General features: G+C 38.6%; 1 protein-coding gene across 2 annotated transcripts in view; it reads left to right on the top strand.

The window, feature by feature from the left end:
• The window catches only part of NALCN (sodium leak channel, non-selective), a 228,773-nt gene that overhangs the window by 198,497 nt on the left and 17,732 nt on the right, over positions 1 to 12,544 (top strand). For both annotated transcript variants that reach the window (XM_071742574.1, XM_071742583.1), the window contains 6 exons: positions 425 to 531; positions 2,398 to 2,518; positions 2,602 to 2,700; positions 7,556 to 7,649; positions 8,183 to 8,289; positions 8,692 to 8,766. In XM_071742574.1, the coding sequence (XP_071598675.1) occupies positions 425 to 531; positions 2,398 to 2,518; positions 2,602 to 2,700; positions 7,556 to 7,649; positions 8,183 to 8,289; positions 8,692 to 8,766 (603 nt within the window). The remainder of the gene's footprint in view (positions 1 to 424; positions 532 to 2,397; positions 2,519 to 2,601; positions 2,701 to 7,555; positions 7,650 to 8,182; positions 8,290 to 8,691; positions 8,767 to 12,544) is intronic.

Below are 12,544 nucleotides of genomic sequence, written 5' to 3'. Positions count from 1 at the left end.
GAATATGACACCTTTGCACTCTTAGGTCAGCAACTGAAAAACACATTATACTGCTAACGGGTCAAAAGCACTGGAAATGCTGTGTAGGTTGAATGAAGAAAGCTAGCTGCTTTTCTTATTCCATTTGGAAAAATATGATCACCTAAAGAGAGCAATGGTCTTCAGGAAAATGGTGGAAGGCTTGACAGGCTTGCAAAATGAAAAACACTCTCTGTCCTGGAAAGAGAAGGGATTTTTGCATCCTTGCTAAGACACATTTTTCCTCCAGGTAAAGGTCCATGACTCTTCATTGCAGACCTGTAAATAACCCTTCATTTCTATTTAGGTTGCTTCCCCATCATGGCAAGTATGCTGTTTATACTGTATTTTTGGCATCTGTTCCAGGCCATTGTTTAATCTCAGACTATGGTTTATTTCACTGTAGGAAGATTGCCATGGTATCTTCAGAATAAATGTAAGTGTTTCAAAAAATCTAAATTTAAAGTTAAGACCTGGAGAGAAAAAGCCTGGATTTTGGGTGCCACGAGTCTGGTGAGTTGCTACACATTAGCCTATCTTTCTTCAAAAACTCAAGTGTTTACATAAAAAATGGCTCAAATCTCATGGTACTAAATTGGAGGGGTTTTATTGCAAGTCAAATAATATTAAGGTGAAAAAATCTGGTCTATTTTGTCAAAAGCCAGATACATGAAATGTTTCCAGACTTAATATGCTGTTCTATTCATAAAACAGAAAGGAAAAAATCCTCTGTAGATACTGTACCTAGATGGAAACTAGATAGGATTATTATTACATCAGGTGTTATTGACTTGTATCAAGACTATCTCTTAATTGTTCTTTTGTGTTATTATGAAGACATCTGGAGAGCTAGGTATCAACAATGGGTCCTAAGAGTAATTAGGAAAAGATGGAAAGAAAAAGAAAATGGAAAACTGGCATACATATACATATATATATATATATATATATATATATATATATATATATATAATCTGGTATAGCTACCCACAAAAAAAAAAAAACCAAAACAATGAGCAAGTCCTACCTAAAACCAACTTTTCTCATGTGTGGCCATCAAACAGGCCAGCTAGCATATTCTTTTTGTTTCTAATGCCAGTAATCATTGTGATATGTCACTGCAGTAGTGCAGTAAAAATTAAGAGCTGTCATTATGTTTATGATTAGTATTCTGATAAACTCTGTTTAATATTTCCCAAAACCTGAATGGTCAAAAAAACCCTTTTTATTTGTTTACATTTTAAAGTTGGTTGTAATTTTGCAAAATCAGCTGTGCAGCCACAATTATTTTAATTGACTATGTGCACAGATAAAGAATGTATCAGCAGTGATAGAGTCAGAGCCATTTTACACTAATGAAATAATACACTGTGATTTGAACACTGAGTGAAGCTCTGACATCTGCAGAAATCTTTTCTAGGATGCTTCCTACAAATTCTTCCTCAAGTAAGCAAATTCAGTCCTCTTCAGCTTGATCCAGAAATAAGCAAAAACTGTCCAAATCAGCAAAGCTGTAAACTTTGGGGAATGTTTTGTTATTGCAGAAAAATGTTTTAGCACAAGGACATTTATACCACCTGTTGGCTGTGTCAGACCAGAATTTCAAGAGCCAGAAGTCAGTACAAAGACCATGTTTAAAAGGAGTATTGTCATGGGAGAGGTGTCTTTTTCATTGAATGGTTGGATTTATAGAAGCAAAAATCACTTAAAAATTATTCTGGAATAGAACATTTTAGAAATGCCTGAGCATTACTTGGGCTTCTTGGATCATCTGTCTCAGGTTTCAGAGGCAGAGCAATATGCAAACTTAGCCCAAAAAGGGAACTTTTAATGTTCAGGTTTAAACATCCTCTTAAATCTCATCTGATACAAAATTCTCAGGCATATGATACAGGAAGGCCAAGATGTCCTTTTGGTTAGTTTTGGATTAGATCATCAGATCCCAATGATAATGAAGTAAGGAACATTTTCTCAATGATCTTGCTGCCTTTGAAGTCTTTGAAGTAGGTTTGAGGCCAATCTCCAGTTTATTTTAGAATCTAGCCAATACCATCAGATCTATTTTTTCATGAGTGCTGTAGTTTGCTAATTTCAATGACAAAAACCCAATAAAATACAGCAGCATATTGTAAGCATTGCTACTGTGAATCAGTCTGAGTATCAAAATAAAATATATACAGGGGTCAATAAAAATTATGCTGTACATATTTATTGCTTTTACTATTGTTTTCCTATTCTTGAGGTAGAACTTTGAATGCTAGATTTCTTACCAACTTGACAAGGTTTTTAAATGTTAGTTAGGCTATGAAGAACCAAAGTATCAAATAGAAAGAACACCCCTTTTGCTGAAGTTACACCTGTTTCTTTACTGCATTTCAGGGCAAATCCTCGGAATTTTAACTTTGATAATGTGGGGAATGCCATGCTGGCACTGTTTGAAGTTCTGTCATTAAAAGGCTGGGTGGAAGTCCGAGATGTTATTATTCATCGTGTTGGGCCGGTAAGGAAACACAAGGGAGTCTTTGAATCTACCTCACTTACTTTTATTTCTTTTAATGATTTATCATCTTTTTGTCTGTTCAGATCCATGGAATCTACATTCATGTTTTTGTCTTCCTCGGCTGCATGATTGGATTGACACTTTTCGTCGGAGTTGTCATCGCTAATTTCAATGAAAACAAGGTACTGAGTGAGGTCCTCTACGTGTGTAGAAGTGGCTCTGTAAGGAACCTGAAATTAATATTACACTGTACAGTACCTATTAAGGCTGCCTTTAAAGCTGTCTTAGCAGTCTTACCTTCTGCAAGCCCTCAAGTGTAGCTTCAGATGCACCTGATCCATATGTGCTGCAAAACTCGAAGCGAGGATAAGAGCAATCCATCACACACTCCTTCAAAGAGGAATTTGAATTTAGAAATTTGAATGTATTCAATGCAGCATTTACTAAAGCACAATGTATTTACAGGTGTTTCATAGTTTGCTTTTTAGTTTGATTTAGGCATACATGCAGTGGCAGGTAAAAAAACATGTTATGCTTGGATGTGGTACAACTAATGGGTCTCGTTAGAGTCCTGCAATTGCAATATTTCAGATCTAAAATGAAGGTGCATGGCTTTCGCTGGCAAACAGTGGAGTAAAAAGTGTAAAATTACCTTTCTGCCACTGAAATAGAAAGGTAGATAGAGTTCTAGGAAAAAACTGACATGGGTTTTGTGGATTATCTTCTGAAAATAAGAGAAACTTGTCCGTAGGTGAATTGTTACAGAGCAGCTCATGTTTACACTGCTTAAAGATAACATCATCTGCTGCATACACGTATCCCTTAAGCTGACAATTTTTCTGAGCCTCTTGTGGTTCCCCTGTGGCACCAAGACATAATTATTAATTTTTATCATCTTTCAGTTCAGAGAAAATAATCTCAAAATAATGAGATACCTGTGTTGCAGCTAGATAGACTGATGTTTTGATCACTTCTGGCATGGGAAGGAAAGAATGGTTGTGTGCTGTGGGGCTTGGAGATGCAGGACAGTCAGGTGTGCTCATGTTGGAGACAAACTGGGTGCTGGCCATGGCCCCACAGTGGCCCTGGCCTGAACTCAGCGGGAAACATAACTGCTGAGTTTGCCCTTCCAAGAAAAACTCCTTCTTTCACTCCTTCTGGAAGGGAGCTGAGCAGCACAATACTGTGTGTCCAATGTTGCCAAGCAAGGCATCATGAAATAACATCAGAGAGGATGCCAGCCAAATAAAATCACTAAGGCTCCCACTGTGGAGAAGGTTTTTTTATGCTGTTATGATTCCAGTGTAATTTTGGTGAGATGAAGTGCAGTCATTCTTGTTAAAGCACAACTGTTCTAAAGAACAAGGAGCAAGGTGCTATTCTGTTATTCACTAAACTTTGTCTAGTGAATTAACAAAGCTGAAATTTCTCCAGTATGAGAATCCCACTGGATTTTCAAAGATGCTTTTTCCCTTTCCTGTTCAGTTCTGTAATGTTGCTTTTCCTTCAAATGCTTCAGCATTACACTGATGAGTAAAAAAGGTTTTTCATCAACTCTTGACAAAAATAAGTCATTCTGTTTAAACGGCATGCCATGAAATTATTAGAAATGCTATATTTATTTTGATGTTTTTCTTCTATAGCCATGATGTACTTATGTTTCTGTCATGTACATCATAGTTCATAAAACTCTATTAGATGTTAGCTGAGCATTTCTATCACATAAATTGTTTCTTCGTTCACCTTTATCCTTTCTACATAGATCAATCTCCTCAAAAACCTGTTCATAGGCACAAATTTAGGTGAGAAGAACTGTCACACTGCCGAGTCCAATTTTAAATAGCTTTTGATCCTGGTTGATCAATAGGGTTTGCTCACCTATTAAGGTGTGGTGCTTTTGGTGTTGAGGAGTGAGGAAGCAGTGCATTTCCCCTTTAGTTTCTCATGGGGGTCTTGAATATCTGTCATGACTTCTGAGCAAGCTCTGTGGGCAATGGAGAATCAGCAGGAGCCACTTGTCTCTCAGGGCTGCCTTGCTACACTTACAGGCATCTACTTCTGGCTATTGTCATAGAAGAAAAGGTACCAGAGGAGATGCATCTTTTCCCCTTAGTAGTATGACTTTTGCTATGCTTTTGTGATAATAGGTCCAATCTAACCAAGTGCTGTCAATCCCCTAGACAGTGTTTTCAGTCTTTCCATGTGAGTCACTCACAATGCTGAGTTCACTGTGTCAGGCTGTCACCTGCAAAGGCAGTTTGGGAGATTGCTTTCACAAATTAGTGAGATGTTATCAACTCATAACACAGTATTTATCTGTGTAGTCAACTGTTAATTGTGGAATTGAGTGGTCTGGGCAAACCCACAGTTACTATGTGGTGATACATCCATAGTGTCAGAGTAAATCTTTTACCAGTGTTTGGGTTTTTTTGTTTTTTTAAATTCTTCTTGAGATATGGACATGAACTGGGAAAAAATGCTCTTTATTTTGTGTGACTTTGTATCAGATTCATATTTCATTCCCTCTTCCTAGGTATGCAACTTTAAAGATGTGGGATGGCTGAAACTCATGTGGAAATCAGAAGTTTGGTTATGTTCACTGTGGTTCATTATGAGAGGGAATGGGGAAGTGTCAACACAACACATAAGGATTGTGATCACAGAAGTTAATTAAACAATTCATTTGAGCCCAGATTCTGCCTGCATGAGCTGCCAGTATAAATGTGGAAGTCTGAGGTGCAGGGTCTGAATTAAAGTTCCCATTATTTTCAGAAAATTAGTTGATTTTCACATTTATCAGTTTGGGGTGATTTTCTCTTCTTGTATCTTTTTTTCAAACTATAATCATCTTTTCAGATGTGATTTTTCTATTCCCTTAATTCCATATCTGACTACAGGGAAGGCATAAGTCCAAACATCAGAAAAGCTACTCACTATTAACTTACCCCTGTAAATTAAAAAACAGGCACATCATGCAATAAAATTTATGTGATACTAAAAAAGAAGTCAGTATAAATCATTCATGAATAATGTCTGGTTCAGCTTCTTCAGCTGTTTCTTTGTAACATCAGATAGGTGCTGTGGGATGCTTGGTGGTTTTTTTCATAATGTTTCTTGAATACCTGTTAATTTACCTGTTAATGGCTTTACTATAGGGAAAAGGTCTTCAGATTTGAGAGTAAAAGTTGAATATGTTAGTTAATTATGGGGGAAAAGAGTCTCAGAACAGTCAACATTCAGTTAGGCTGAAGAAAAGTCCAAGAACTGAAAAATAGGTGAAGATAAAGAGAAGGCTAACAATTAGTCTAGAAAGGAGAAAAACAGTCCACTGTGTGAGGTTAAGTTGCATTTTCTTAAGACTAGTTTCTTGGCCAAGCTGTTGTTGGTTTAAATAAATGTTTGCTTTAGAAAGTTCCTGGCTGATACATGGTTAGAGTAGTGCCAGGAGTTGGTGAGGATGGTCAGAGCTGGACAATTACTGAATTAGCTATTTTACATGAGAACAATTTCCAAAAAAACCCCACCAAAATATTTTCAGGTGTATGCCCTAGTATTTCATGTGAATTGTCAGCGCTGCAGGCCTGGTGAAGTTGGACTGAGAATACCACAGAGTACTCCAGAGTGGGTCCTCAGCTGTCCCAGAGACAAGACAGTTGCCCAGAGCATTCCACCACCTCCCATTTCACAGCCCCCACACATCACTTGTCACAGCTGACAAGTGGCACATGTTCAGTCAGCAGTGAAGATGTGATCAGCACAAACATTATCTGGCAGTTTTGAGCTAAAAACAAATGCAAACGCAGCTCCTCCAGAAGCAGTCCTTCTTGCAAAGCTCTGTTCTGCAGTCCCCTTGTACTGATCCTGCTGGTGAAAGTGGTAGTTTCTGAAAAACAGCATGACATGGCATCACTATTTCTAAATTTTAAAATGCTCCACTTTTTTTCCACCTTTTGTCATCTTTGTGGTGAAGGCTCTCCAAAAATATAAAACAGACACCCTCATTTGGTTGCTCTGTAATCTAAATGTTTCTAAACAGTACAGTTTGGGCCTAATGCAAGTAATAGCCATACTTATATCTGTGGCTGTGTCTGCATCCTGTTGGGAGCCACCTCCTCCCAGGATGCTGTTTGGGGATGCAGCTTCATAAAGAGATTATGTCCACTGAGAGGGAGCTCTCCTGACCTTATCAGTCACACAGCCAGCCACAGTTCCAGCACCTACACAAGCCTGTGCTGAAGTGAGCCCCACAGATCAGTGTGGCTCTGTGCTGACAGTGGGAGCAGCCAAGTGTCTGGGAGACAGGCTTCTGACATTTACCTTGAAAAGGTCTCGCTTGTTTTTGTAACTCCAGACTCCTTCCGTGAGATTTTACACTTCTCTGAAGTGACAAGGACCTCATTTTGTTTTGAAGGTCATTTTAAATAACGTTGAATTTTGTTTGGGGTTTGCTCGTTTCTTCCTATGTCATGAAAACACGCACATTACCCTCTATCACCACCTGCCCGAAAGGTGTATCTCCACCTCTCCTTGTGCTTCCTTTGTGGGGAGTTCCTGTGGATTTGAATCACACTATTATTTTATTTCAAATACACCCCAAGCAGAAGAGCTGTGGCAAATGGCAGCAGTTTCCTAGAGGGCTTCGTTCCCCAAGAAGCTGTAGCGGCACTGATGAGCCGCAGGATTTTCTGCAGCAAAGTCCGGACAAAATCGACCACTCTTTAAAACAGTGCTTCCTGGCAAATGATGTTCAGTCAAATGGAAGACCTCCTGCAGGGTTTCACTGGGCTGCTGCTACAAAGAGCAACAACTGTGCCTGCTGAGATGAGTCCCAGTAACTCACAGCTAATGCATCCAGAAATCCTCTTGAGTACCAGCTGATACTTTCGACTCCTTCCCCAAACAGCGTGTTATTTAAGGAGAGTTGCCTATGTAACTTTATTTCAGGCACCAAACAGGATGTTGTTTTCATGTTTACAGCATTAAATGTTCTGCCTTTTGTATGAAACAAGCTTTATATGACTCTCTTTGTTTATTAAGGGGACAGCTTTACTGACGGTAGATCAGAGGCGATGGGAAGATCTGAAAAGCAGACTGAAGATAGCACAACCTCTTCATCTCCCACCTCGTCCTGGTATCAAAGATATTTTTATTTTATTCATGTTGAGCCCTAGTATTCATAATTCCCCAGGAGTCTGCGATTCAAATTAAAATTGTAATCGTGAGACCACTAGGAGGTTGTGCATAAGTTAATGTGGAAACAGGCTCCAACTACAGATCTCTGCAAAAGGCTATTAAAATCAACCAAAAAAAAAGTTGTGCTTCAATGGTTTTAGGATAAGCCTTAATGGAAAAATGAATTTCTAAGTGAAAAATATTTGCAGTTGGCTGTTAATGATATGAATGGAATGTATTAACCTGACAGCAGTTGAATGATGCACTTGCCCTACGAGTACCAAAGTCTCCATGCAACACAGATGTTCAGAAATTATATGTTCAGAAGCCCTATTTGATATGGAAAATTGTGCCAGAAAATGAGAAATGTATTCTGAAACTGGTAAAGGATTATTTTGCCATTAATGGAGATAGAAAATATGTCAAGAAACAGGGGAAATATACCACAATGTATTTTAACTCTCCTTCTCAAACTCTTTTTTTTTTTCCCAGATAATGATGGCTTTAGAGCGAAGATGTATGATATAACCCAGCATCCATTTTTTAAGAGAACTATTGCTGTACTTGTTCTGGCTCAGTCTGTGCTGTTATCAGTTAAGGTAATTGTGTTTCCTTTAAGCATTTTGTTACAGTAGTTCAGCATGTGTTGCACATTTCCTAACACCAATTAATGATCAGTTGAGTCATTACTGGGTTGAATGTAGGGAAACATGATTTCTAGACACAACAATCTCAGTTGGCACAGATCACTGTAGATTAATTGTAACTTGTGGACCTGAGTCAATTTCTGCTGTTCTGTAGCCTGGTTCGTTAATTTTAATTTCCAGCTAAGCTGTAAATCTGTGAGAGAAGACTATACCAAGATGGCATTCCTGTCTGAATATATTTTAAATTGAGACCTACTTATTAACAAACCCTGCAAGAAAAGTTAAGTCAAAAAATAGACATTTAGTTCTCTTTAACAGCTACTCTTCTATAAACAGATTTTGTTTGCATTTCAGTGGGATGCTGCAGATCCGGTGACTGTGCCTTTAGCAACAATGTCTGTTGTTTTCACCTTCATTTTTGTTCTGGAGGTAAAGTAAGATATTTATGACTTCTTCAGATTAAGTCTATGTCACAATTTAATGTGGGTCTGCAATTAACCGAATGACAGATGCTGTCTATAATCCCCCTCCTTAATAAAGAAAGAAGAGAGAATAAGGGAGAGGGATTTATGGGTTGGAAACTAAACTACATAGATTTAATGAAACAGTATGATGAAAAGGAAAAGTGATTAAATATATACAAATATACAGAAAAATGATACCACGTTCCTCCCCCCTTTTCCCCAATAACTGTCATGTTCCCATGAAGGCTGCAGGGCAGCCCTGGGAAAGTCCAGGCTGGACTCCTGGAGTCAGCAGCAGTCAGGAGATGGAGGCAGGGACACACAGATATGGGCTGGCACGGATCAGGACCACAGGCAGAGGAAAGGACAGAATCCTCCCAGGATGCCGAAGAAGGACCGAAAAAAAGGGCAAAGAAGGAGGGAAAGGTGAAGGGGTTTCACCCTTGTGATCCCTCCACTTTATACCAAGTATGACACATATGGGATGGAATACTTCATTTGGTCAATTTTGTCACCTGTCTTGTCCAGTCCTCCTAAGAGAGGGTTGCAGGTGTGACCCCTTTACTCCTTTTCTCCTTCGGGAGCATAAGATGTTCCTCTGGGAACTGAGCAGTGGCCTGGGTTCTGCACACCATTCTCTAGTTGTAACTATAAACACTGATCATTATCAGTCCTAGAAGCAGACACTAACTGAGAAATTTTCTGTTAATTTCAGCAAGAACAGCTACTTACAAAAGACTTAGCTGAAAGCAAAATTACAAGACAGTAAATTAATTATATCCTGGCCTAAACCAGCCTAGCATGTATATATTTAAGTTTGGCTTTAGGGGTGTTGTCTCATTCTCCTTCTCATTCTTTGTTTGCTGGGAGAGTTGGACTAGAGGATCTCTAGAAGTCACTTCCAGCTCTAATAATTCTGTGATTCACTGTGTGATTTTTCTCTGAGCGTGTGCATCTGGGGCTCTGAATGTCGCTTGTCTTTAAACATGTATCATAGGAATAACCTTTCAGTTTTTCATAGTCATACTTTACCACCTGTGTCCTTTTATATTTATTCAACTCTGAGCATTTCAACTTCTGTTTTAATGAACACTTCTGTTGCAGAACATCTTGGGTTAAATCTGCTCAGTACAGCACTAAGTCTGTGTTGTATCACAGACGTTCTACTCAATCTGTTTCTATTTTGCCAAATTCTATGGTACAGGGTGCATTAATCCCCACCATTCTGTAGTGGTGATGTCATCATTCTCCTCTTAGTTTTGGTTTGGTTTGGCTTTTTTTTTTCATTATCATACATCATTTTAGCTATGTCAAATTCCATTCTTACCTATCTTTTGTTGTACAGATCTAGATCCTCTGTGGTAGGGGTCCTTTATCGATGCAAAAATTTTAACCACAGTCAACCATGCAGAGTGTTATTAGCCTGTTTTCCTAAGACTGAAATTTAAGGACTTAAACACATTTTTTTTAAGCTTTCTTTTTTTTTTTTTTGTTTTTGTTTTTGTATGGATAAGGAGATACATATTGTAACAAAACACACATTTATGAGGTTAAAGAAGATGCGTCCTCTGTGGTTATCTTAGTAAATAATTCTCTTATAAGTTTGTGGTTGAGTATTTTCAGTCCCCTCTGAATAGCTGACACTGACCACTATCAGAAACAGGATAGCAGTAGCCTACATTTCCCACTGCTCTAATCCAATATGACAGTTCCAATGTTCCAGTGATAGGTTTGCCAGCAGTGATGAATAAACAATGAAGTGAATACCTTGTAGCAGCTGTAGCTTGAGTGTGTCCATGTTGTTGCTTCTTTTTTTTCCCTACCCAGGAGAAATCAATATCTCTTGAGAGACTCAGCAAACACAGAAAAGTTTGATTTGTATCACAGACAGACTGGTTTTAATTTACCTAGTATCTGTGTCTTTAGAAATCCTTTTTTTTTTTCTCTTATACTACCAGGGGAAACAAATGCACTTCTAGAATTTCAAAGGAACTTGGTCAGAGCCAAGAAAAAAAAATGTTGACTGTCTCAGCAGGCAAGCTATCACACTGTGAGTGCACAGGATTTATGGACAAAGGAAGAAGCTTCCTGCCCAGGATCTTCCCTACTGCAGCATGGGCTGGCTGCAGAGTCTGCTATGTACATGCTCTGCTGCCAGTAGCAGATACAGTCCATGAGGAAACTCAAAGCTTTCTGCGTAGCTCATGGCCCTGTGTCTAATCTAAGGACTCCTCTTTCAGTCTTAAACCTCTACTTCTCACCTCATTATATGTGGTATAGAAGAACAGGAAGAATTTGGAGGGCCCACTTCTGTTGTCACACTAGTGACCATTCTGTGAGATGTGTTTTTTTTTTATTTGCACAGTGTGGTGTTTTGCTCAAGATTATAGGCCTTTGAACTTAGGTGCAAAAATTCTACGTGTGAGGTAGGTGCTTAAGCTGTCACTGTGGTCAAGGCAGGTGTAGGGTGAGATTCATTTGCTTAAATAAGTGAAGGCTCCAAAAGCTTTTTTGGATACCCTAGCTGATCTCCCTTTATCTCCACTATCTGCTACAGAAGGAAAGGGATGTTTGCAGGTTTTGTGTCATCCCTGCCAGCCCCACACATCTATCTTGAATATTTTAGGGCATCTCAGCTGGCTGGATAAAGGTGAGGCAGGATACCTTCAGGTACCTCAAATGAGAATTAGAAATTCAGAGAGCATATTCTTCATTTTATAGTCAGGCTTCAGAAAACACAGAGCAAAAAATTAATTGGAAAATCAGACTTGTATCTCAAAACAATATCCCTTAATATACAATTTAGGTTTCAGAAAGGTAAAGACCACTACTAATTGGCAGTGTTGCAAGGTGGAGTGGAAAAATCATATAATGAATGCCTGACATTTATCTCCTTAATGTAGTAACACTTGACTTGCTTTGAGGTTTAATACAAATTGTGTCTGAGAAACTCTTCAGTGTTCCCTATAAATGCCTCACCCTACCTCAATGTCTGTGAGCTCTTGTGACTATTTCTCATCAGTATCTATTCTTAAGCTTCCTGCCTGCACTTCTATTACCTGCACTGCAAATGTCAGGCACTTTGGCTGCTGTTTTTTACCAGGAACATTGTAAAATGTGCTGCCTTTACTGCTTTTAGCTTTCATCTCTTACACACTGCTGAGTACAGATGGTGCTGAGAACATATTATTCCTTAAAGCAAAAAATGTTTGCAATATAGGGGTGCCTTTTATTAATTTGAAATAAGGAAATATATATATAACACAAGAATATAACAGTTATATTTTTTAATTCAAATGTATTTATCTGATTTTTAGCCTGCCTATGGACAGCTACAGATAGAGAGGATGTTACTAGCTGTTTTAGCTAAATATTACTGATAGAATAATTTTCTAGCTTGTTTAACTGGTAGAAGTCTTAAGCTCACATTCACCTCAATGAATGTGAGCAATCTGTACATTAATCAGTCTGAGGGGGTCAGCTGCTACCGCTCAATACTTGAGCGGTGGAGAGAGACACTTCCAGAATACTGTTCATCTCCTTGTCTCAGTTATCTGTGCTCTTTCATAAGTATCAGTTTTTCTCCACCTAAGGGGACTTATATGATCCACTTAGTCTAGCAACCTGACTTGTCCACATGGGAACAGTTAGCTGACATGAAGTCTGCCCTTGGTTGTTTAAAAACATTCATAAGATGAACTCAATCAAACATTTTAGAGGTTCTTGTAGTAAGCAATAACCAT

Source organism: Heliangelus exortis, chromosome 1, assembly GCF_036169615.1.
Source record: "Heliangelus exortis chromosome 1, bHelExo1.hap1, whole genome shotgun sequence".
NCBI classification, from domain to species: Eukaryota; Metazoa; Chordata; class Aves; order Apodiformes; family Trochilidae; genus Heliangelus; species Heliangelus exortis.
Note: the sequence above shows the minus strand (reverse complement) of the source record. Positions and strands in the feature narration are given on the sequence as shown.